Source organism: Drosophila montana, unplaced genomic scaffold, assembly GCF_035044405.1.
Source record: "Drosophila montana isolate Dmon_TW-CO22-7 unplaced genomic scaffold, ASM3504440v1 contig_198_1, whole genome shotgun sequence".
Lineage (NCBI taxonomy): Eukaryota > Metazoa > Arthropoda > Insecta > Diptera > Drosophilidae > Drosophila > Drosophila montana.
The window spans coordinates 196,475-223,865 of record NW_026996907.1 but is presented as its reverse complement, the minus strand read 5'-3'; the positions used below and the strand labels follow the sequence as shown (position 1 = coordinate 223,865).

The window sequence follows — 27,391 nt, the reverse complement described above, 5'->3', positions numbered from 1 at the left end:
GGTAGAGTAGAGTTCAGGGTATTCCCTAGTCGGGAACTCCCGACTAGAGCATCCTTTTTTTTTTGTATATTTATTGTTCAAAGTTATTCTCATAGTCGAATACTCAATTCTATGTTATAAAACGATCTCAACAATTTTTTATAAGTGGTTCAAACAATATTTTTTGCGTCAAATAGTTTTAATGTGATCGCCAATGCCTTATTACGAAGCGACGGGGCTTGAACCGTATCAATGACTTACAATGACAACTCATTGCACATCGTACGTCGTTTCTATGCTTGCTTCCAACAGTAGGGAAACGACTTGTCGTTCCAAGCAGCTGTGCCTAACAAACCCCAATCGTCATCTGCGATCTTAAGAGAACGAATAAACTTAAGAACGGAATTGGGCTAGGCGAATTTTATAAATGTTGTCGGAATACAACAACTTGAAAGACAACAAGTAAGAGGTTCTAGTCGGGAGCTCCCGACTAGGAGATACCCTCTTATTGCAGCACTCGTTTGCTTTAGTACTAATAAAGATAAGTTAATAAAAAGAAAAGTTCCCGTGGCAGGGTTCAAACTTCCAACTGAACGCACTACTTACCAATTAAAATAGCAGCACAGAAAGCAATACAATCACAATTGCAATGCTGTTGATAGAATTCGAAGCAGACGCGCATGAATGTGTGTGTGTGTACATGTATACAGAAATTCTTGGAATTTGCGCTTGCTGCCAGCCAAAGCACCTTTTCCTTAATAACTTCGGTGTTTCTTAACTGATCTTGATGAAATTTTCTATTGTACCATAAAATATTCGTGTATTTTCAAAATAACAATTACATTTAAATTGTGGCTTTTATTGGTGGGCAGCATAAATTGGTTTACTTACTTGATTTATAGCTTTGTGGTGGTAGAGGGGAGGTGGCGATAGGTATGAAATGAAAGATATTTGATATATATGTATATACTATTCTAGAAGCTACATGTCATAGTTAGTGACTCTTATTATTATCTCTCTTATTATTTACCAAAATTGATCAAAAACATGATATCGATATCGATTTAATCGATTCTTATCGATTACTTGGAAACGGAGCAAGTTATCGAATATCGGAAACAAACTCGATCTGCGCGGGCACTAGGAGGACCTACAGCCAAAATTTCAAGTCTCTAGCTCTTATAGGTTCTGAGATCCTTGCGCTCATACATACGAACGGACGGACGGACAGACAGACGGACATGGCTAGATTGTCTCGGCTATTGATGCTGATCACGAGTATATATACTTTATGGAGTCGGAGATGCTTCCTTCTGCCTGTTACATACATTTGCACAAATACAATATACCCTTTTTACCCATTTTCAATGGGTTCAGGGTATAAAAAGTAAGAGGCTCTAGTCGGGAGTTTCCGACTGAGCCCTCTTCTACCAACACTAAATGCAGCTAACGCACGTTTGCTTTAACATGAATAGAATTAAATTTAAACAATTAAGAGGCTCTAGAAGGGACTAGGGGACCCCCTGAACTCTCTTCTACCAATAGCAAATGCAGCTCGCGGTACAAGCTTGTTTGCTTCAGCAATAAGAAAAATTAATTTAAAAAACAAATAGTTATTTTCATAGGACCCGAACTTGTAAACCTATTTGCCACCGCCACTTGCTACTCAACAGCCATGCCAAACATTAATTTTTCCTGAATAAATAACGAATTAAAATAGCAGTACATGCACAGAGCACTGAATAATACAACTGCAATTATAATGCTGTTTAAAGGATTCACTTAAAACGTGCATGGATGTATTAGTGCACTTGAATACAGAAATTCTTGCAGTTTGCGCTAGCTGCTGCAAACACGTGTCAATATTAGAACACATTTTCTTTAATAGCTTCTGTTTTTCTTAACCGACCTTGATAACATCTTCGGAAGTAGACCTTATTATGCTATAGAATATTCATATATTTTCAAAGATATAATTTTAAAACTATTGTTATTATGTAGAGGGCGACTTACAAAAGAGAGTAGTTCGACACTGCGGCTCTGACTGTCGACTGTTTCCGGTGATCCCTTAATGAATAAAAATTTCTCCTTTGCCCTGATGAACGGGAGCATTCATGTATTCCTTATTTATGTTCGATTAAAGTAAGTTGGTGGGGAACGCAGGAAAGCAGATCTTCTGAATATAATAAAGTCATATCACAGCACAACTATATAGAAAATATAACAGCTCAAAAATACTCAACTCTGAGAGGAATGGGGAAGGATCCAACAAATGATATATTCTTAATATTATTTTTTTTTTTTTTACCAGTTTTAGTGTATCTAAATCTTATAGTTTATGAGTTGTGCCTAAAAAACCATTACTCAAAATTAATATTGATCATTTTGAAAATAAAACGAGATGTCGACAAAAAATTATAAACTCATTTTGCGTTTGGATTCAAATTTCAAATTTCTTTTTTAGAAATCCACGAGCTCGTATTAACGGACATACGACGGACATGGATAAATCGACTCAACTCACTGTCCTGATTAGATATATATACGCTTTATTGTGTTTGGACACACTTCATTTTGTCTACTACATTAATTTGCACCAAAGCAATATACAATTTTTTACTCGTTTTCAATAGGTACACGGTAAAAAATTACTCCTGTGGGAAGTGGCTGACTAGAAGATACCTTTAACCTTCTTTTACCAAACCCAGAAGCAGATTGAGCCACGACTCGAGCTGTAGCCAAAAATTAATTTATTACCTATTTATTAAGTGTAGAATATAACTGGCATTATTTACAAAAATCTCATGTTGCTTGTTGATAATGATATATACGGCTTATTATTATATAGTTTCTTTCTTTCATTTACTCAAGATCCCGCCCCAGTGTCCTGATTCAAATTCCAATGGCATATATTTGAGAAGAAAATCAAGTTTCACTACATTAGCTCCAAGTCCACAATAATGAAGGTGTTGAAAAGGACTAGGCGAAAATCATATACGCAAAAGCGTATTTTGCCCATGTCAAGTCGACTTCAGGCTGTTATTAAAAACAGACGATCGCCTACCAAATATTAATTTTTAATAAATTGCATTTTAATTTTATTTTTAGGATTACTTCGTGAGTTATAAGTTCATACGTAGAGCCAAAAACATATCATTTTCTTATTAGGCTGTACGAAGACATTATTGTTACTAATGTTAGAAAATGGGCTCTCATATCTAAAATATATGTATATACCTTTCTATTATTTTGGAGAGATAGTATATATAGTATGATGTTATATTCATAAACTGCAAAAATAGGGGTGACAATTTTCGCGGAGCATGCCCAGTAGTGCTAAACACAAGGGTTGGTTGGATGTAAGTTACGCGTTCATAAATCGATTTCAGAAATATTTCAGAAGCTTTCTTGTTAATTGTGTTTTCATAGGGACATTTGCAAAAGTACTACATATAAAATGTTACGTTGAGTTTAAAACATTTACATTTAAAACCCTAAACTAATTTACAAGTTTACCTTATATCTTAAACTCACAAGTTACCAATAATTTGATCCAATATCTCGTTTTGTCCATGGGATATTCAATAGATTAAGTGTATTTTTATTGAAAAATTCAGGTAATTACATTTACTCATTTATTTAAGCAACAAATAATCTATTAAAATATAAAAATGATGTATTGATTTAAATTTATTTAAAATACACAGTCACGAGAGAAAGACAGTATTTTGAAATATATATTATATTAAATTTATTCAAATTGCACACAACAATAAATTTACTTTTCTTATTTTAGTTATAATGGGCACGGTTCTAAGTTTTAATCCACGAGATAGACATCCAGTGTATTCATCACAGCCCAATTTTCCGTATAATCAATCCACGCACACTCAAAATCAGAAAATAAATGATAATTCTGAATCAATTGACTCACAATTGAATAACTTTTCCTATGAGCAGTTAAATAATGCGAAAAACCGTGAAAATAAAAAAGCTATTTCACATCAAATATCGAAGAATGGCTCAGGACACCAAAATACTTGTGGAAGCGTGCAATTTAATATGCACACGCAGATAAGCTCGCACAACTTCAACAATCTAGCATATTCATCAAAAGACACAATTAACAATGACCTGGATGCTCATAATGAAAATTCAACTGTTATATCGGAAAAAAGTTCAATTGAAAAAAGCTTAAAAAAACATTCCCTTTTTATTAATGCTCTATCTTGGAAAAAATTATCTACAGCTCATAATAAGAAAAAAGTTGAAAATAAGAACAAATGTGCAAATTTGCCAACTACATGCTTTAAGACTCAGCTATTAGAAGCTTCATATACGTCATCTTCTGATAAAAACAAAAATATTCAACTCCACTGTAATCATATTGAAGAACATCAACACCAACAGCACCATTGTAATCAAAGCCAGATTATTCGGGAGCTTCCACTCTTCTCATCAACAAAAACGCAAAAGCCATCGACAGCGAAAGAACTAGGAAGAGTTAACAATACAAACTCAATATCAAATCACAACAAATTAATTCAAAAGCAACCTTTAGCTCTAACCCTGCCTCAGCAGTTACAGATATCTTCAATTCAAATTAAAAATACAAATCAGAATCATTTACCACGCAAAACTGTTATTCAGGTGACTATTGAATGAAGATTTTTTATTTTTTCTCTACTGAGGTCACATTTGCAGGCATCTACATCCGAGTTATTAAAATGTCTCGGTCTGTTTTTACATTATCGGTGCCATAGATTAAATAATTTTGATCCTGGGGACGCTGTTATGTGGCTGAGAGCTGTTGATCGAAGCTTATTACTGCAAGGCTGGCAGGTAAATAATTAGCAACTTTTAATTAAATTTATTTTTTAATGGTAAACTCGAGATATGAAAATAAACAGAAGCGAATAAAAAGATTCGGCTTAACCTCACCCCAACTCACTGGTTGCATAAAAACGACACAAGTAGTTTTTTTTTGAGTGTTTTAGTTTTAGTAGTCTGAAGCTCGTGATAGCCGACCTTTAATAAAATATATTGAAACCTTAAAATTATCTTTCAAATGTGTCTATGCCGACTACCCAGGTCTATGGACCCAGGTCAAGTATTATAATACACTTTACAGAGATCTAAGCAACAGTTAATATAATTGACTCTACGTACGCCACAAAGAAGATGAATCGATTTTCAAAATTTGCCACTCTATCTGAAATAAAAAGATTAACAACAGATTTTAAAAAGTAAGTTCTCCCTGCGGTGTTGAGCTCAAAACTATCTAGAACCGACCAAACTCTTAACCGAGCCTTAAATTTAAAGATACTCGAACTGTGTGTACTATTCTAAAAGCTAAACGGAAAATTTGGTGACTAGTTTTTAAAACTAAAAATAATAAAAATAGAATTTCGATATCGATTTTTATCGCAACTAATCTATAATCGGAAACAAACTCGTACTGGGCACTAGGAAAACCTACGTACAAAATTTCAAGCCTCTCGCTCTAATAGTTTCTCCAATGTGCAAATGTATAAAACAGGTCGAAGGAAGCATCTCCGACCCTATAATGTAAATATATTTTTGGTCAGCATCAATAGTCGAGTCGATCTAGTCACGTCCGTCTGGCTGTCCATCTGTCTTTCCGTATGTATTAACGCAAGGATCTCAGAACATATAAGAGCTAGTGACTTGAAATTCGGAATGTAGATCCTTCTACTGCCCGCGTAGTACGAGTTAGTTTCCGATAATCGAAGTCTTGCCCTGTTTTCAAGCGATCGATAAAAATCGATTACGAAATCCTGCTTTTAAGCAAATCTCTTAAATTCTTAGAGCTAGAGTAGAATAGTATATGTATATGAAGTATCTTTCATTTTATAGCTATTGCCACCTCCCCGCTACCACCACATAAATCCACTATAAATCCAGTAAATAACTCAATTTGTGTTGCCCACTGATTTAAGTCACAATTTTAATGCAATTAAATCTTTGGGTGTTTACAAATATTCTATAGCACAATAAGATCTTCTGTTGAAAATTTTATCAAGATCAGTAAAGAAGCACAGAAGTTATTAAAGAAATCGTGTTTTGGCTGGCCTCGTGCTTGCAGCAATTAGAAATTGCAAGAATTGCAAGCGCGAAGCGCGAACTGCATTTGGTGTTGGTAGAGGGGGGTTCAGAGAGCTTTCGACTACCTCGCTTTTACTTCCTCTTATGTCCAACATGGCGATCATCGCAACGGAGAAAAAGAAGATAACATGAAATAAAAAACCGATTGAAAATGTACAGGCGGTTTCCGTAAGCTAATAAAAATGTAGAATTTAAGGCAATTTGAAGCTTTACACATAAGCTCCACTATAGACGGCGAATTCATTTAAATTCTCGGCATCAATTGAGCTACAGATTTTTAGACGGATCATCTGATTGATTTTTGCAAGCATATTAAGCGAATTCAATGATTTATAGTTTTTCGGCAGCATTAACTATGCACTACATTCGCATGGTGCTGAAATTGGCCCGGTTCTAAATTTCGTCTCATACTGAGTTTTAGTTTAGTACTGATTCTTCATTTGGTATTAAGTTTTAAACTCGTACTCAGTTTTGATCGCTTACTAAGTTTTGATGCCGTACTAAGTTTTCAGCTTGTACTACGTTTTGAGCTCGTACTAAGTTCCAATACTGTAATTACACAGGAAAGCAAATCTTTCTAAGACCCAAAAAAAAAAATAAAAGAATAATTGCTTCATTTATTTGTAACATTATTTTGTGTATAAATGTTTTTCGTATAATCGGACTACAACTATACACTGAGACATCCAGCAGTTCTGCTGTACAGTTTTATATTCTAATCATTTAATTTTCTTTAATTGTTATATCATTTCTCTCACAAACTTTGCTTAAGGAGTTTGGTGTTATATTCCATATAATTATTATATTTGGTTCAACCAATTATTCGAATTTTATCTGGCTAATCGGACACTCTTTAGGTTTTTTGTTTAATTATGTTAATTTATTTAATTCTTACTTTTTAGGTTTACTTTGGTGCAAGTTTTTATTCTAAAAAATTAAGTGTACCATCAATGAGTGAAGGCAACGATCTAAGTTATCTGGGTAAAGGGCGATTTTAAATGACGGGTAATCTTTAAGTGTTTTTGGTATTTGCGATAAATTTCTTTAGCGGTTTGCTTTAACCATGCTGAGGTTTAAATATTAATGAGACTTTTTAGTTTATATTTGTTAATTAATCATGCTTTTATAATTTGCTATATATACCCAATCTGGTAAAGTGCATTAGTCATGAATAGTTTATATGCCTATATTGATTACTTGAGCTTAAACTTTGTTTAAGTCTGAACTATATTCTTTGCTAATGTTAGTAACGGTTTATCTATTTTGTCATTGTCATCTACATCTAAACTATCACATAAGTATTTGTAGGTTGGTTGGTTTTTGTTATCCTTAATCATTTGTGCAATTATCGGTGTTCCAATTTACATAGTCATTAACGTAATTGGTATAAATGTACCTACAAGATATATTTATTTCCATTACATTTTTTCTTGTTTTAAAATTTACTGTTATGATGTAAAATTTGTCTTCCTCCATTTTCTTCTTCATAATTTTGCTCATCAATTTCTTCTATTCTGCCTGTTCGTTTGAAAGGGTTACGATATTTTAATCTTGCCTTGGGTGTATATCTGTATATAGTATCAACTACAAAATCTGTTCGGCTTTCGTTAAGTTTTTCAAAAGCTTGTTTTTTATTCGCTTGGAAGTCGAATTTTGGTTTACCATTATATAGGTTGTGACGTGGGTTAGTTTATGATTGTATGTTTTGTTCTGTGAATCACTTGTCGTGTTGATTACTCTAATTTTCTCGTTAATTGTTTTATAAAGACGTTCTTTGTCTGCTATTCCTGTTTTCTTGCAAGTTATTGTCAGCTTTCCACCATCGCCGAATTTTTATCGTCTTTGATTCCTTGGGGTTTTCCCATGTTAAGCAATGCTCTCAGTGCTTCTTACCAATCGCTACAGTTGAATTCTATAAGTGACGCAAATTTGGAATAAATGTCTATACAAGATCGAAAGGCGAGTATAAAATAAATTATCTCAAAGATCTTTGAAAATGAGTTTGAAGCCGGTCGGGCGGTAAATAAAAAACTTTCATACAACCGTGTTCCGCCAATTCATCACTGTTGCGGGTGAAATTTCCCAAATCGCAGAAACACGTATTCATTAAGTTCATATGTAGAGCTTTGAAAACAAGTTGGAAGCAAATCGGACAAAACTTCACTAAAAAAATCTTTGAATCACTCTTTTTACCGAGGAATCTTTGAATTTGCGAAATATATGAAACACGTCTGAAATGATTTTTCAGATTTTTCCACACATGCTGGTGGAATTTCCCCAAGACCCGTTTTAAGGTGCATCTTCATCACATAAGTGAAAATGTCAGCTTCCTAGCTCTTTCGGTATGGGCCGTGCGTTAATTACAAATCAGTCAGTCAGGACAAACAGTTTTATATTTAGAGACTAGCGGGTATAAACTGGCACTTATGTGGCACTTATAAAATAAATGTTCTCAAAAAGCTTTAAAAATGTAAAAACAACTTTCATACAAACGTTTTCCGCCAATTTACCACTGTTGCGGGTGGAATTTCCCAAATCGCTGAAATAGATATTAAGTTCCTATGTAGAGCTTTGAAAATAAGTTTATAGAAAATCGGACAAAACTTAAAAATTCACCAAAAAATCTTTGAATTGCACTTTCCACCGTGAAAGCTTTGATGTTGCCAAAAGTGTGAAACACGTCTTAAATGATTTTGTATGAAGATACATGGAAATGAATTTAAGGCCGAAACGCCACCCACCATATGCCACCAGCCAATTTACCACTGTTGCATGTAGAATTTGTCAAATCGATGAAACACGTATTCATTAAGTGATTTTTCATATAGATCTTTGGAAATGAATTTGAGGGCGAAACGTCACTCACCAAATCTTTGACCCCCAATTCTACCAAGGAGCAATGGATTTTTCGAAAAGTGTGAAGCACCCATCAAATGAATTTCAACAAAGATCTTTGAAAATGAGTTTGAGGCCGATCGGATGGTCAAAAAAAGTTGCATTCAAACGCATCACTGGTTACTTCAAATCCTTTTTTGAAATTTGGTTAAACTAGATATGGGAGTATTGTGTACTGTTGTGACTCCTGTTTTAGGGCCAAGTGTTATTGGTTTCCATTTATATGAAAAATTAGGAATAAATTTCTTATAAAGACCACATAATCCTACAACCGATTTTATTTGGTTTGCTGTTTTTAGCAAAGGGGAGTTTTGTATAGCAGTTATCTTATTCGTATTTGGTTTAATTCCTTTTGTGCTAATTATGTGACCGAGAAATGCAGTCTCATGATCATAAACTCGCACTTATCCAGCTGTAACTTTACATGAGACTCGCGAAGCTTCTTAACTACTTTGCGAAGTGAGTCTGCACGGTGTTTTTCCAAGAAAGTTGAATACACAATTATAACGTCAAAATATATATAAGACAATGCTAATTAGATTAGTTCTCTTAAGTCATTATTCATGCATCTCTGATAAGGAACTGTTGCATTTCTTAAGCCAAAGGTATTCGTAATGGCCAGTCTTTGTTGAAAATATCGCAAGCTTGCAAGTAATGTATTTGATAAAGAGAGTCGCTGGGCTAGAGAAAAAAGTGGTCACGCACATGTGGCGTGGGCGGTACAGCTCTCCATCTTTGATCGAAGCCTTGAGTGGAGTGCCATTGTAGAGTGGAAGTTTGAGTGAAACTGCAACTTTGAGTGGAACTGCAAACTGCTATCTTTTAGTGAAGCACTGCAGACGTCATTGAGTGAAAATGTGGGTCCAAAGTTGCAAACTAATCATTAAGTCGCTCAACGCCAAATTGTTCAGCAGGCAATGCGCTGGTAAAGCTCGGCTACACTCCGTCATAAGAAAACCAACTAGCGATCATTTTGGAGCCAACTCAGTCATCTGGGAACTTCTCATGTCCGACTCCTAGGACGAACGATGTATACCTGCTACACAAACTACCAGATCTACCCGAGTTTGTGGGCTGATGATTGACCTACATTCTTCTATGCATTTACGAAAACAACTTTTGCTTATAACTGTACCAACTTGAATAATAACCAACGATTGTTGAAGGCACTCAAGGGCGATGCATGTGATACTGTAAAGTCATGCTCATGTGAATAACATGATAGGACAGTTACGTTTTAGATATGGCCGCTACATAGTATTCGAGAGGTGCAGAAAATTCAGCACAGCCAAAATCGTGTCATTGGCATAACGCTACCGCAGCCCGTGGATGCCCAAGCGACGCAACAAAGGAACTTAAGTTGTGTCGATTCCGATGGAGAGCGCTTTCTATTCCATATATTGCCAGTGACTTGGAAGGCGCCAATAAGCGGACCAACGTAGTAAGCATGCATATTAGTGGAACGGATAAACGTAAACGTCATGTGTTGCGAAATGTGTACGCCGTATCGAATCTAAGCTTACCAATGCAAAGTCTGCATCGATGTGATGTCCAAAAGTGGGCAATGGTGCACCACTTCCAATGAAACCATATTGTGATGCGGTGGCATAACTTCTGATTGGCCTAGACCATGCGCATCTTGAACTGCCAATGCAAACTAGACGGTTTGCAATCCAGGAGCCATATAACGTAGCCACCAAACTTGAATGGGTGGTCTTTGGGCCAGCAATAGACGGCCACGTCATCGAAGTTATGCCTCCTAGCAGTGGCCGGGAGAATGCAATCCAAAAGAGGGTAAAGGACATTTTTGATATCGAGAGCTTCGGTATGAAGCTTACGCCACCAGCCGCAGCCAGTGACGATGTACGAGCACAAAAGATACTTGAAGACACCACGGTGAAAATAAGGCAACGCTACCAGACATTATGGAATCGCGATAATGTTGAATTGCCACGAAGCTACGATACGGCATTCAGAAGATTGCTCCACATTGAGAGAAAGATGAAGTACGGTGGTCAGTTTAAACAAGCCAGTTTATCGAGCCTATATGAAAATTATGGACTATTATGTTCATAAAGGATATGCTCGACGGTTGGAGCATCATGAGGTCGCTTTAGCCAACAGCGAAAAACTTTGGTATCTGCCGCACTTTGGAGTTGAAAATCCACATAAGCCCGGTAAGCTAAGACTGGTATTCGACGCGGGAGCAAAGGTCGGTGACATTTAATTAAATTGGTCACTATCCAAGGGCCACTATAAGACACTGCCAGCTATTCTCTTCCATTTCCGGGAAGGTGCCGTTGGCCTTTATGGGGACATCAAAGAGATGTTCTATCATGTGTTGATCCTGCCGCAGGATAGATTTGCACAACGATTCCTGTGGCGAAAGGTCAATGATTGCCGGGAGCCTGATGTTTATGAGATAAGTGTGATGACTATTGGAGCAGCATGCTTGCGAGCGCCACGTACCGTGAATGTAATTATGTGGACGACTATGAGGATAGTTCTGACAGTGAAGGCGGAGCCATCGCCCTATTAAAAAGAGTAAGGGAAAAACATGCGAAAGCTGGGTTTGAATTGTGCCAGTTTACTTCCAGTTCGCCAACTGTAGCCGGCGCCATGGGATAGTTTGGGGCTACCAGGAGCATCGGATGGGGCGAAGCTGAAGAAAAGATTATAGGCATGTGTTGCTGGCTGCCAAGCTACGGAAGATTTCAAATTCAATATGAAATACCATAAAGTTCCCCGATGTGTGCTAAATTTGGAGCGAGTCCTTACGAAGAGGGAATTCTTGAGCTTGATCATGTCAACATTTGATCCTTTGGGATTTCTTAGCTGTCTTATGATAACTGGAAAGTTTCTAATGCGTGAGATTTGTTGACGAAATTTGCTATGGGATGAACCGTAACCAGATGAGATCGCGCGCGCCTTGAATAAATTGCGTCAGGATATGAACAACGTGAATAGATTTCGAATTTCTCAGCATTACTTTGGACCAATACCTGTGCGGCCAATACAACTGCATGTTTTTGTCGATGCTAGCCAGTCAGCATTCGCAGCTGTAGCTTACTTGGGTCACCTACGATGTATACCACATAGTGCAAGGAGGCCAATAATCCTGTCACACCGGCACGCACTTAGGAACTGATTGTGTATCACTACCATGTGAAAATGAAGCATCAAAATGTGGATATAACGATAGGCTACATCAGGACCAGAATTTGGATAACGAAGCTGCGTCGAATGTTGCGCACAGTAATTCCTGGATGTAGCGTGTGCAAGCTACATAGAGCGCAGCCAGAGCCACCTACCATGGGTCTTTTGTCTGAAGACAGACTGGAGGCCAATGGATTGCCATTTAAGCTTACATATCTGGATTACTTTGGACCACTCTGTGTAACGAACGGACGTCGATACATGGCTTACATGTCTGACAACAAGGGCCATATATTTTGAGTTCGCACATGACTTGTCAACTGAATCCTGCATAATCGTGATCTGGAACATTCCTTGCCGTAGCGGGCCTATACTGAGGTTGTGCAGTGACAACGAAAAAAACTTTGTTGGGGCCAACAGAGAAAGCAAAAGGCCAGCGAACCCAGCTGAAGGGGGAGACTAGGAAAGGATGGAGAAGTGCGTCAAGAGAGTGCTACGCCACGCTGTAAAGGAGGTGACTCAGTAGCGTTGCTATTTATTTCGTGACCGTTTTTAGAAACGGTGGGTCTGGCGTCTTCACTTGTAAAAGGATGTTCGCTCGTCGAACCGATACGTCATGGTGAATTGGTGTTTATTTGTGAAGCAGCCGTGCCACGCAGGGAGTGCCGAAGGGGCATAATGAAGGAGCTCTACGTGCATATCTAGATATTTTTGAAAAGCATAAATTCTCGGCCGGTTTTGGCGGTCATTACCTTAACCTTAAGCTCATTGCCGTCGTGAGTTAGAAGACCGTAGGAGGAAAGACTACTGTATTAAAATCGGAGTAACATTCAAATTGCAATTCCACCTTCGCTTGGGACGCGACATACATTTTATTATCTCCATTAGAGTTAAGTGGAACCTAACTAATTAAAATATTAATTAAGAAACTTTTCATTTTCTATAATTACTGATTTTAATAATCCAAAATAAAAAAAAACTTCTTTTAATGGCTTCCTAATTGCCGCAATATTATTTTTTTCCAATGGTTAATTGGTTAAATTGCTAAGTTTGTAAATTTATCCATTGCAGCTAGTACAAGTTGTTTATTGGATTAAAATATTTTTATGTAATATACTTGGCTTGAATATGTTAGTTGTGTGTTTTTTTTTTAATATCTTGTCATTCTTCTTCGTTTGTATTGTCTCTCACTACAATTTGAGTAAAGTGTTACTTGTAATTCGAAAAATGCAATTGGGATTTTAAGCATAATTGGTTTTGTGAACGGAAGTGTTGAGATAATGTTTGAGCTACTGTTTTAGAAGCTCTAAGAAGAACTATCTGTTTTTAATTAAGTAAGTGGAAAATATTCTTTAAATTGGTTTGTCAATTTTCCGTCAAATATTTCAATTTTAAAAGCATTAAAAAGAATTTCTACTAAGTGGAGTAAAATTTCTAACGATTTTTAGCTACTCTACATATTACATTACCTCGAACTTTTACGGAATCGAACAAATTTCTGCTGAAATCTATTTTCGCCTCTTGTTCATATGCTGTAGCCGTATGAAGTTCATTCCTTACCACCAGCTCGATCAAATAAATAAGTTATATTTTTGGAGATCTTTTTTATTTTTTTTTTCTCTCTTTTTATCTTAACCAAGCTTTACAATAATTGGATTAACTTACTTAACAATACCTATTAAGTTTTAAATTTTTTGATTTATATTTTCCTTATCTAAGTACCCGGTTTGGTGGGTGGATCCTGCGAAGTCTCCGTCGCTTTCTTCTGCAAAGCCTTCTTGCTAATATGTTGGGGTGGGCAGAAAGACGAGCCAAGTAGCTGGTGGACTGCTGTCTTAAAATGTCACACACTAAGGGAACCTTTATGTTACGGATGTACCAGGGTTCTTTGGATGTACCAGTACTTAGTCTTAGCACCTTGGATTGGAAGACACTAATTTTCCTTCATTGGGATTTTGCTGCAGTGGCGAAGATTTGACTTGCATAGCGGCAAACTGGGGATAGTAGGGTTTTATACAGCGGCACCTTGTTGCTCAGAGAAAGCTTGCTGTTTTCCTTTAAGAGCCATGCCATACTTTTTAATTTTTGTCGTAAACTGTGACATGATGTTGTTATATGTTTACTCCAAGTGAGCCTGCGATCAAGGTGGACTCCAAGGTAGCGGTGACCGTCTTTATGCTGAAGGAGTTCGCCTTGGAGGAATACTTCTGGCGACGTGTCTCTGCGGATCGCGAATGTGCAGCATACCGACTTTTTCCTGTTGATGGCAATTCGCCACTTAGATGCCCACGTCTCAAATTCGTGCAGGTATTCTTGCAGTTGGTCGGTGGCTTGGTATACACAAAGAGAGAGGATTGCTGTGTCGCCAGCAAACGTGGCGAGGTTGAAGCTATCGGTATGCTCCAGTGTCCTCGGGTCCACCGTCGGCATGTGGGCTGTGTAAATGGTGTAGAGCCACGGAGCAAGGACGCTGCCCTGGGGGATTCCAGCTTGCATTTCCTTGACTCCAGAGAACGTGCCGTCGACTACCACAACAAATCTTCTATTTTTGAGGAAGCTGTGGAATATATAAAACAGAGAGGGGGGAAGCAAAGTTTTTAGTTTGAACAGGAGTCTTTTGTGCCACACTCGGTCAAACGCCTGTTTTATGTCAACAAATGCTTCGACGCAATACTCTAAGTTTCCGAAGCTGTTGAGGATAAAATCAACCACTCGGTGAAGCTGCTGCGGCGTCCCATGCCGTCTTCGAAATCCGAACTGATGCCTTGGTATGATGCGCTTAACGCAGTCCAGCTCCGAAACTCTAGCCATTAATATTCTTTTGAATATTTTGGCGAGGGTCGGAAGCAGGCGGATTGGTCGATAAGATTCGACCTGAGCGATTTTTTCGTTTTTGGTATAATGGCGGTCAGAGCGCTTTTCCATTGCCTTGGGAAGTGTCCGATTCGAAGCATCGTATTAAATATGAGCACAATGAAGAGTATGCCTTTGGTGGGGAGCAGCTTTCTTGTCTTAAGCGCTTGGATTTGTGTTTCGACCTCTTTGAGGGTCACATGGACCGTGGACAGGCCAGGTTGATGTGGTGATTCAAGGGTCCTGTCTATGTATTCTTCCAGGGGTGAGTGTGGGGAATCAAAAGGTTTAAATCGGTCCTCTAAGTGCGTGGCGAAAGTTTCAGCGTTCCAAGCTCGATCTGGCTCAGGAACCGTCACCTCTTTTTATGGGGCTCTTGCGGACGGGCAGTCTTTTAAGGTTTTTTGTAAACTGCCAGAGGTTGTAACCCGTACTTGCATCTGGGCTCGCGTAAGTTTTTTGTTAAACTGCTGGTTGCTTATGGCCGCAAGGACTTTCTGGAGCCTGTTGGATATCCTTCTGTAAATCCTTTTCATCCTTTTCAATGCCAGTAGTGGGGCTGCCGCCGGATGGATTTGGTTTGGAGATTTTAAATAAAATCTGTGTGTGTCTTATCATTGTTGATTAGAATCACCAAGCATACAATATATATTGATATATTGATATAAGGAACAAAAATTGAACATTTTCATAAATACAAAGAGAGAGACATACTCTCAGTGTCATCATTAATATTATTTTACCGAAATCAATGTATGTATGTGTGTGCAAAGAAACAAGGATAGTAATTTAAAATGGTCAACGTTTGGTCTTTTTCAGAATTGTTTGACAAGCTGACGATTAATTAACCTTGCAGAAATAGGACCAAAAATTTTTTTTTAGTTTAAGCACTTCAAACAACAAAATAATAATATAAAATATAATTATTTAATTTATGTCACATAAGTTATGGTAGAGAATTTAAATGTGTGCCTTTTACTGCAGGCACTAAAGGGTCTACCAAAAAAACTGAAGGCAGCGCCAACCCATTGACGAAAATATCTCTTGCATACACACATTCAGCAGTCTTACTCTCTCTGCGCATAACCAAATACTCGGATTAAGAATTCCGTATTCGATTATTCCTCGATTTAAAACCTCTATATATTGTAAGCTTAGGGTTAGAATTGAATTATAACTTTTTCCGCGCACATACGAGTTGTTTTTAGTCTTGTTTGGTATATTTTGAAACATATGAAAACATACTAAAACTAAAACCGATAGTTCCCGGCGGGGGGTGGCGAAAAAACTAAAGTTACTAGATATATATATACAATTAAAGAAGCTAAATGTCAAATTTGGTGACCCTAGCACTTAAAACATAAGAGATTTAAAAAAAAATTCGATGTCGATATCGATTTTTATTCGTTCCTTGGAAACGGGTTGAGTTATCGATTATCGGAAACAAACTCGTACTACGCAGTCACCTGGAGCACCCAATTTCAAGTCTCTAGCTCTTACAGGTTCTTAGATTCTTGCGATCATATATACGGACGGACAAACGGACGGACGGACAGAAAGACGGACATGGCTAGATCGGCTGTTGATGGTGATCAAGAATATAAAAATTTATAAAAAGAATGAGCGAAATGGTGGCATATATGATACCGTTGGCCTACCACGGTCGTTAACCGACTTCTGCCGTTATGCATATGGTCAGCAATGCACAAAAATTTGAATGTATGCGTATGCAGATATGTGCATAGGTTTCGCTGCTGCCCATGGCAATCGTAAGTTTAATTTGAGTTGCGATCAAATACGGTCGGGTTGTCTGCAAACGCACCGCATAGCTGACATATGCCAATATAACCACACGTTTCCTTTAATAACTTCTATGTTTCTTAACCGAAATTCTTTAAATTTCATATTAGATCTATATAATATTCGAATATTTCTAAAAAGACAATTGATTTAAAATTTGGGCTTAAATTAGTGGGTAGTGGGCAATAAAATGAAAGATGCTTGACCAGTATACACTATTAAATTTTTTATATTGTTTTTTTTTTTTTGATTGCTTGGAAACGGCTCAAGTTATCGAACTGTGAGGAAGCTAGGAGAATCTACATTAAAAATTTGGATTGGTTCAGGGTATTATAAGTGTTGCTCTAGGTGCAGTTGTTTTAGAAAACAGAATAGTGTTTCATAAAAGAACCCAATTTACACGATAATTTCTATGATATTTAAAAACTTTAACATTGTAAATTATTTTAGGACGTGGCGTTCATCAACCCAGCAAATGTTGTATTTGTATACATGTTAGTACGCGAGCTTGTTAACGGAGAGGAAACAAAGGAATCAGATCTTCAAGCTTCTGTTCTTACTTGTTTGTATCTGTCATATTCGTACATGGGAAACGAAATCAGCTATCCACTTAAACCATTTTTGGTTGAGGACTCAAAAGAAAATTTTTGGGACAGGTAAGTACATTCACCAAAAATGCTCCACAGCAACGTTGCAATGTAGTCATTGTATACAAAATATACAATGTTATTCTAAAAAAATTAATGTCAATCTGTCTGCATGTCGGTGCAATAACGTGTCGAGTTCAAAGACTAAAACAATTATAAATTCAAGTACAGTTTGAATTATATTCCACTTAAATATTTGAATGCTTTACCTGCATCTTCCAACAGCAAGAGCTCAAGCTTTACACAAATAATATAACTATTATAACTATAACAAAGGAATATAACTATTATTAAGAAAAATAAACCATACAATTATATTTGGCGTAAGCCAAAAAATTAAATATACTTGATCCGTGTTATAGTATATACATACAGACGGACAAATCGACTCGGTTATTAATGCTACCCAAGAATACACGCACTTTATGAGGTCGGAGATTGCTCCTTCTACCTGTAATATAAATTTGCACAAAATCATTATTTCCCTTCGGCGTATTTGTATGAATTTAGGCTATAAAACACAGATAGAAAGAATGGCATTCTTTGGCAAGACAAGAATAGGACAACTTAATTTTTTTAACAAATAGTACATATTGCCTTTAATTGTTAAGGAAGATTTGTAGTTAAGCTGCTACGATTTGAGGGCTTTGGTATATATAATTCTGGGTACCAGACCAGCTCGTTACCCAACTAGCTCACTAACACTATGTAAGTCCAAAGTAGGATTTTTAGATGAATCCCTTAGCTTTTAGCAAATAGTATCTTTTTAAGATATTTCTTTTCTTGTCCTGATCTACGTTTCTAGAGAGCACTTTGGTGTTTTGAGTGTGAGAGATCAAAGGCTGGCTTTAAATATTTGCAGCACTTGAACATTTGCTGTAACCATCCACTTTGAGTATTTGCAGCATCATTGGTATATTTCGTCCGGGTGCGGACACTTATATGGTTCAAACGAATCTATGGACCATAGAATCCTCTCTTCTGTTATTATGCCCTCTCTCACACTTTTATGCAGTTACTTATTGCACTGGTTCTCAGATAAGTATATGATCAGCCCTAGCAATTCATTCGATACTCTTCGCCGACTTCATTCAGAAACATGCGCTTTGTATGTATTTTTGCAAGTATTGTACTTAATCTTGCTCTATATTTTAAATGTTATAGCGATTCAAAGTAGTTCGTCAAACAATTGTTATAAGGGTTGTAGTTCGGTTTTTTATTTCCTTAGCTCATTTTTTATGACATACAGTTTTTGTAGGCGTAGCTGTGATTAAATAATTTTCTTTCTGAGTTCAGTATACCATCATAGTTGGCAATTTTTGCTGGTGATGGTCGGTCTCTACCTTCGAATTTTCTCTCTTATGCTCACCGAGCTCAACTTCTGGCGTAAAATCGAGGGCCCTTTTCCAGGCCTTGGTATTACTTTGACCCTTATCGTTATTTTCGGTGCTTCCCCAAAGCAGCAGCTTAATGGCTGTTTCGATGTTTGGTCATCAAGTGCTTTGTACGCTGATGTTAACGCATGGATTTGCTTTCCGCCATTGTGATCTTAGCAAAGGCTGCTGTGCTGCATTTTGATTAGAAGCAAAATAAGCTGCCTTACCTTAAATTTACCGATCTTATAAACCGTATGCTTTATTTTTCCGGCGAGAGAGGTGGTTTTCACCACATAGAAAAAATTTGCTGCACTAAAACTACCAACCACAGGTACCAAGCAAAATGAAGTTGCAACACACTTTGGCGAAATTCGAAAAAGCAAAAAGCCGAGCCATCACTGACCTCACAAACAACAAACACAGGAGCAACGCCAACGATGTCGACGATCTCTGCAGTAGCAGCAGTCGTGATATCGATAATATTAGAAACTTTAATATCGATAGTGTTGAGAATGGCAATACCAACAGAGAAAACGTCGATAATTTCGCCAGTGTTGAACAACAACAGCACTCAACTGTACACAAAGCGGTCGAATTTTCAAAACCAGCAGCAGCACTACCACAAGCCAAGGAAATAGCAATGGACTATGATGGCATCTCATGCGCACACATCTGGACAATGCAAGTACAAAACATTGCCAGCATGTACAAGCAAGACGACTCCTGCGTGTTTAAGTATTATCAAAGCTAAAGAGGAAATTTCAGCGTTGGCTGCATGCCATCACAATGCGCATTGTGGTGCCAATACAGGCACCGTTGGACTTTTGATGGAAAACCATCGAAGGCTGCGACGAGAGTTCGAGAATCTTCAGTAGCAACCAGGCAAAAAAATTGCTTCTTACTTGGAAAAAAAATGTTGTTGGCAAATAAAGCCGGACGAGTTCATCGAACAAATCATCGAGGGTATTCCTTAAAAAAAAAACGAGATCAGGGCCGTATACAGTGTTTCTCAGATGCGATGCAGATCCTACGTGCATTCACAAGCGTATGTTTGCCAACCGGGTCAACATCACACAACCAACCCAGAGAAGCTCGAAAATCCATCGACAAAAATAACCAATTTCGTTGCCCAAACTGCAACTCTGCCGGGCACAATGCCCAACCATGCCGCAAGCTTAAAAGACAGTCAGGCGCTTGTTATGCATGTGGCAAATGTGGCCACTTTGTTGCACAGTGCCCAAAGAGAAAAGGCTAATCCAAAAATAATTATGTAAGATTAACAATCATACATCAGACCATTGACACAACAAAGCAAGCGATACAGACTACTGAAGCAACGGATTAAATAGGGCTAATTAAAACTGAAATAGAAAAGAACAATCAAGAGCAACTTTGTTTGAGCAAAACGAAAGATAAATATTTACCTTTAAAAAACAAAAAAACGTGAATAAGTTAAATTTACCGTCAACCACGGTTAAAAATAAGGTAGAATCGGACAATTACGAATATGAAGTGTTCAAAATTGATTATGCAGACGACACGACAACAATATAGTTGTAGTAAAGACGATAGTTATGAAACAAAGTTAAAGCAGAAATTAAGCTACGATTACAAAACAATAAGCCATTGCCAGTGACTCAGATTACGCATCACCTATAGTGTTAGCGACTCATATTACGCATCACCTATAGTGTTAGTAAAAATGAAAACTGGAAACATAATGGTCGCCAATAAAGATATGAACGAGCATTTAGACACTTTAGCGAAAAAGTTTACGCGATTAACACCGAATAAATAAGAGTTGCAAATGGACAAATGCGAAATTTTAAGATCAAGTATCAAATACTTGGATTTTTTTTATTTCAAAAAAATGGGAATAGAAGTCATACAAATTTTCCCAGCCGGAAAAGGAATAAGAATGCTTTATTATCCATGCATTGCGTAGATTTATGATATATCTGTAAGGTAAACATTTTAAAAATATTACAAATTGTCACTCACTGATCATAACTCTGAATAGAGCTAATCTAAGCCCAAGCATAACCAGGTGGTCTTTCGAGCTTCAGAATTATAATAACGATTTAGTTCACAGGGCAAGAAACAAAATGCAACACATATACGCACTCAGCCGATGTCAAAATATTTTAACTTTTTTCATCAAAAATAACATACATTTTTATTGCAACACAGTTGGCTTAGCTGATATTTCGCCGAGCCTGGTTGAGTCCTCAGGCTTTATCTTGGACAAACGCCAAAGGCGGCTTTTTTGAATAAGGCTGTATCGTCACGTAGGAAGTCGTGGGACTCTGGGGCGTCTCCTATGTCGTGGTTAGAGGAGGTCCTTGAACGATCTTCTCTTGAGCCTCCTGACTACACACCTCCCAGCGAGGTCTCTTGCTACCCGGTTGCAGTGTCGCTGCAAGCGCTCGTTGTACCGGTTGGCGAATGCTCCGACTTACCTGTCTATGGTCTCCATTTTGAGGTCTCTGTGCAAGGTAGAATTTCTGATGTACCAGTCAGCACCGGTCATTCGGCGCAAGGCCAAGTTTTGGAGTGTCTGAATCCTGGATACCCAAACCTGGATACCGTATCTCCAAGTTTGTGCCACCACGACAATGTAAGCTGCCCGTTTGCAGCGAAGTGGCAATAGGCTGTTGGGGCTTAGTAGTAACATTTTAATAATTGAAACAAACGGTTTTGAAAAGAATTTGGTCATTTGTCGAGGGAAAGACTTAAAAATTATTAACCATAGAAAATTCTTAGCAAAATCAGAACACCACAAGTCTTACGAGCTGAGAAACGGCATACTGTGTAGAAAATCAAACGACAGCGGATTTTTGTTCTTTGTTCCTAAAGATATGGAAGACCATGTTTTATAAAAATACCATAATGATATAGGGTACACGAGGAGAGAGCTAAAATGACCAACATAATTAACAAGAGTTACTGGTTGGCAAACCTCAAAAAAAATATTTATCTGTATCGAAAACTGTTTAAAATGTATAGCGTTTTCCCCTAAATCGGGAAGTGGCGAAGGTTTACTACATAGCATCATCATTACGTCCCTGTGGACAATACAAAGCAAGCTGTGGTGGTGTTTGCCTCAAGACCGGCCACGGTCATTGCTGCGGCTTGAGGAGTGTGAGTGCCCGTGGGCCAGGCATCGATACGACCCCACTCCATGGGGCTGTTGGCTCCTGTTGCTTTGGCGAGGAACCATGTCGCTGAAGTAGGAAACAAGAGGCATTTAAAATATGTGATTTTGTAGACACAACGGACAACGCAGGTGTTAGTTGGGAGGTTTGTATTTACGGAACGGTGGGATCGGAGTCAATTGGAAGGTGGATGAGTTTAGCCCCGGGCCTCTTAATGGCGCCGCGGGCAGTAAAGACATTTACCTCGTGGACCATTTCATCCTTGCCTGGATGCGTGGCTTGAACTTGGCCGAGCGGCTATTCGTTGGACGGAAGGTTTTCTTTCTTGAAGATAACAATGTCACCGTTCTGAAGGTTTCTCGTTGGATGTTGCTATTTGTTCCTTTTGTGCAACTCATTGAGGTATTCCTCTTTTCGACCGAAATAGAACTGCTGATTAAGGGCCTTAAGACGTTGCCAGAGGTTCAGGATGGACGCTGCCCTCTCTTTAATTTCAGGCTGCGAAATCGATATGAGGACCGCCGACTAGAAAATAGCCTAGACTGAGGGCCAGTAGGTCAGCCGGGTTCTCTATATGGCTCGTGTACTGAAGCATACGAAGACACATACATAGCCCTTAGTGATGAGGCATGCTCGATCTGTGTAGTTTCTGATATCGTATGGCCCTGCGAAAGAAACTGGATCATTCGACTGGCAAATCGCCCATGAGTTGGGCTTGTAAAGTCTTGCGATACACTACACATACTCGTCAGGAATTTGTCGTAGTCTTGACAAAATTCCTGAGCTTTGGTATCCACAACTTGCACCGGATTAGACGTATCATCTGGTTTCCAACATGGAGGGAGATGCGATAAGTGAAGGAAGGAGGAGACGAGTATAATTGCTTCCATAAGGAAGGAGGATTGGATGTCTTTCGTCAAAGACTCAGAAGCTCTCAAACGTCCGCATGCTCTCATGACTCCATTGTGATCAATAAACGGATTAAGTTTAATGATGGGACTTGAGCTTGGTATAAGTTGCTTGTATCAATGCGTTGAGTATAGAAAACTTGCCGCTCTTGAGCTTCGGATAGCTCAATATTGCTGATGTCCTTTGAAAATTGACAGCGCTTTATAAACACATAAACCACGACTCTTAGAACTTTGCCGAATTCGGAGAAGTGATTAACGATGTGAGATTTTGGAGGCAACTTTGGTAAGTTGCATTTTACGGTTCATGGATTCGTTAGGAATTGGCCGTTGAGATTGTGGCCATTGTAGCCATCCTGGTCCATGCCACCAAAGATCATTGGCCACGAAGTCGCACGAGCGAGCACCTCTACTAGCCAGATCAGCAGGGTTACATTCGGAGCGAACTTAAGACCATTTGCTGGAGTTGGTGGATTGTGCAATCTTGGTGACTCTATTAGTTACGAAAGTCGTCCATTTGCACTGTGGCTTGCTGAGCTGGGCTAGCACTATTGTGGAGTCGGTCCAGCAGAAAAGCTCCTGTCATTCGATAGACAGCTGTGGTAGTAGTGCTGCGGACATTTCCGCAAGCAGGACAGCGCCACACCACAGGAGCGTGGTCCTGATTTTCGCTGTCAGCAGCCAGACTGAAACATCATACGCAGCTTCAATCCTGGAATAAATTGCTGCTCCGTAAGCGCTCTGAGACGCATCGCAAAAATCATTGAACTGAAAATTGGCCTTAGGGCAAGATTGAACCTATTTGGGGATGCGTATCTTATTGAGAGTTGCATGACTTTCGAGGAATTCTTGCTTTTAGGAGTTGGATCGTGAAGATCATGAAACCAGATTTATTGCATCCCATCCCGCTGGATCGAAAAGCTTGACAATTTCATTTTCGCGGCATTCGACTTAACTACTACTCAGGATCCAACCGAAAATGGTCTCCATACCCAATAGCGAGCCGCATATGTTGGATTGTGTGCCGCCGAGGACGATTGACGGGATAATGTCTGCTCCGAACAGCACGTCAATCTGCAATCATGTGTGGAATGAGGGATCAGCCAATTGGATATACGAAAGCGGAGCCAATCTTGAACTTCTTTGAATTGGCTGAGATGGCTTGCCTTAAGCCGGTCACTTCTCTTCGGACTGGATGGAAAGAAAGCTTGGTCAGATCGAATAGTCGTTCGGAGATGAACGTTGGTTCCGATTCCGAATCGATGACTGGGAAATATTAATAAAAGCCGTGCCTAGGAGTGTGTTGTGGCGACCCTTGCACAGGAATTAGGTTGACTCGTGTAATATTTTAATTGATGCCCTCTAGCGAAACAGTTCAGTCAGAGTTTTTGCTGTTTGATCTAGTAGGACCTTTCACCAACAGACATCTGCAGAAAACGGGGGCACAAGCCCACTGGATGGTTTTCGTTTGAGTAAAGTTAGCAATATTGAGCCTTAACGCTCATCTTAGCTTCAAAGGAGTTAATTTTTGTTGTAGGAGGCTCCCTTCGAGCGGGTCTAGAGTGGACTTGTGCACATGTTCTGTCCTGTGCCCACAGCGAAAGTGTAAGCTTGGGTAGCTTAGAGGCGCACAGGTAAACTAAAAGGCAATCCCAATTCACAGTACTTATGCGGAAATGCACTACAGCTGTTAAGCAACCTTAGATGGTGCTTTATAGGTCTTTTATATTAGATCCTGATTCCTGCGAAAATGACGAAAGATTAAAGAGGACCTGAAGTTTGCTTTTAACTAACAGCCTCTTATACTCAAATCTGTCATTTAAGTCACTCCACGCTGATGAGATACCATCATATGTGAGAGGAGACGAGGACACGATTGCCTACGCTTCCCCGCCTGTTGAGGTAAAATAGTTTCTCGAGTCTGTCAGTCAGGGTAATCGTGTTAACTTTTTCCTCACTAAAGTGAAGTAAAACCTTCAATGAGATCCCGAATATCTCGTTGACATCGAGTCGCCTGGCCCTTTTTGTAGAATCTGAAGGAGGCATAGCAAAGGATCACAAACATAGTTACGGTCAATCCAGCTATTAAGGTCCGTGTAATCAATTCCTTCTCGATTTCATCAATGTACCGTACGTCTCTATACTCAGTTTTGTAAGAATGGTAGACTTCATATTTTCTTGGTGGCCTGTTATATCGAGAAATATTGAAGCCGCTGAGCATTAGGGTATAAAGTACCATTGACCGTGACCTCCTCGTTGAAGATAAAGAGAAACGTTCCGGTCACAGTTTAAATGTGCCTTCGGAGTATAGTTGTTAGCTGCACGTCGTATAAGAACCTCTTTGGTTAATTCCATCTAGTCATTAAGGGTTATGTTCGAAAAACGCTCATTGATTATTTTTGGTAAATCCCTAGAGTCTAATATATTTAAACAATTCTGATCTTTGTGAGTGTAACTTACAGCAATGGAATTTGAAGTTCCGAAATCAATATCTGTTTTCTTGAGAGCAATGTTTCTCAATATTTTTATTAAAGTATTTACTCCGCTGTTCATGCGTTTTTGTATTGAAATTTACCTGTCTACTTTCAAATTCAGTGAGCTCTTGTTATGTCATTTTTAGCCTTTCAAAGTGATCAAAGTCCAGAGTCCCATCTATTAACTCTTAAAACGGTGCCGAATATGTTGGTATTTTTAGCTTGTCGATGGAGGATATTTTTTGTTGTCTGGATCGTTTTCATGTATCGTATGTTCGAGTCTAGTATATTTATCATCTGCTATTAAGGAAAATGAATATTTAATATGTCATTTCTACGTACATTGTCGGTTTATTCGAGTTAAAAACTTTCGTATCTGCGTCCATAACTGGGATGTTGTTTATTATGTGTTTATTTGTTGTTTATTTCCTAGTTTTCCAGTCTCCTTTTTGATTATACAGGGACCCTATTTCCTAAATGGAAATTTTTATTTTAGCTTTTTGGGCCTTACCTCTTAGTTCTAAGTTCTGCGTCAAGCTCTGGGGCGATGGATGGATTATGTCGATTGGTAATATGTCGCCTAAATTTTATATCCCATGAAAATAGGTAAAAAAATTATAAACTGATGTGCAGATGTGTGTTAAAGTCAGAAGAAAGAATCTGCAACCCCATAAAGTGTATATATTCTTGGTAAGCATCAATAGCCAAGTCAAATAGCTGACTGTCTATCTCAGAGATTTTAGGTGCTATTAAAAAAAATGTAAAAAAAGAAAACTCCTTTTTGGTGTGTTATTTTAAAGCACTGGCACAATTAAATGTTTGGTTGTCTTTGTATATTTATTAATGTAAAGTAAATGCAACATGTATGTTATTAGACAAACAGATACATTTTCAAAGCTATGAATTTTCCGAAACAAGGAATAGGTATCCCTCCCAAAAATAATTTAAATTGATTTCAAAAGTATTTTGAAAATTAAAAGTGTTTTGAACTCAATATCTTTAGTAGTTAAAAACTGCAATAAAACCATACAAAAAGTGAATATATTGAGACCACAAGGCATAATTTTCTACTAATAATTGAATTTTAATTTATTAAATAATTTATTATAAATCTGTCTTTTTTATTTCAGATGCTTATTTATCGTGAACAGACTAAGTAGTAAGATGCTGAAAATAAATGCAGAACCAGCATTTTTCACTGAAGTATTTACGGAGCTGAAGTCTTGTGGACAATTTCAAGCTAATTCAATAAAGAGGTCATCTTGCGGAGGAACTTGACGGAAAAATGACCAACACATAGCAGTGCGACTCTCATTGTCTACTTACCAGCTAAATTTTCCAGATAAAAAAAAATCAGAAATAGTGGTAAAAAAATAAAACATTTATATTGCGTTAGCAAATTTCTTTGTCACCATCACACTTGTTCAAATAAAAATGTGAAGATATCGCTTACAAAAGAAAATTTCAATTATTTCAGCCTTCGCAGTGCATTCGGTAAGTAAACCAACCTCTGTCGGCGACTCATGGCCAGCAGTTTTAAAACGTTAAAAATTTTTTGCAGCAGCAGCCTAGCTATCTTGCAGCAGTTAGTTTTCGCCCACCATTAGGCTCCCGAGCAACCGATTTGTCTAGCCAAGACAAGCCACAGTCTGTATTATTCCAAAGCACAGGGCACAAGACAGGACCCCAGCATAATAAGCACGATGGGTGTCACGCAGACGCAACCTTAAACATCAAAGCAACCGAAGGGTGATGCTTTGAAGTGATCCATGGCGGAAGAATGGGAATAGCTGTTCGTTACTTGATACCAAAATACTCACCCGTCTTTCGTCGGTAGGATTTAAGCTCGCTGGGCGAATCGACGATGGAAGCAAAGCGCCAGCAAGCGCCGGAATCCCCGACTGGAGTTGGTAGCGTCCTCGGCACACTCTGAAGTGATTAAGCTCAGGTCGCGCTTGCAAAATAAAAAACTAAGCGCGGCTAAAATCCGGGGCAGAAGGCATATTCATTTTACGCGACGCC

The 27,391-nt window shown here is 38.3% G+C and overlaps 1 protein-coding gene across 1 annotated transcript; it reads left to right on the top strand.

Moving 5' to 3' along the window:
* The first annotated feature begins 3,437 nt into the window (after positions 1-3,437).
* On the top strand, positions 3,438-26,845 carry Cdk5alpha (Cdk5 activator-like protein). The gene is made up of 5 exons (XM_064679189.1): positions 3,438-3,596; positions 3,776-4,629; positions 4,684-4,821; positions 17,260-17,465; positions 26,500-26,845. The coding sequence occupies exons 2-5, from the start codon at positions 3,781-3,783 to the stop codon at positions 26,645-26,647; spliced, it is 1,341 nt and encodes a 446-aa protein (XP_064535259.1). The 5' UTR covers positions 3,438-3,596; positions 3,776-3,780; the 3' UTR covers positions 26,648-26,845.
* The last annotated feature ends 546 nt before the right edge of the window (positions 26,846-27,391 follow it).

Coding starts and splice junctions, on each gene's coding strand:
- Cdk5alpha (XM_064679189.1), top strand. CDS start 3,781: ATGGGCACGGTTCTAAGTTTTAATCCACGAGATAGACATCCAGTGTAT. Junction 4,822..17,259: donor TATTACTGCAAGGCTGGCAG/GTAAATAATTAG, acceptor AAATTATTTTAG/GACGTGGCGTTCATCAACCC. Junction 17,466..26,499: donor AAAGAAAATTTTTGGGACAG/GTAAGTACATTC, acceptor TTTTTATTTCAG/ATGCTTATTTATCGTGAACA.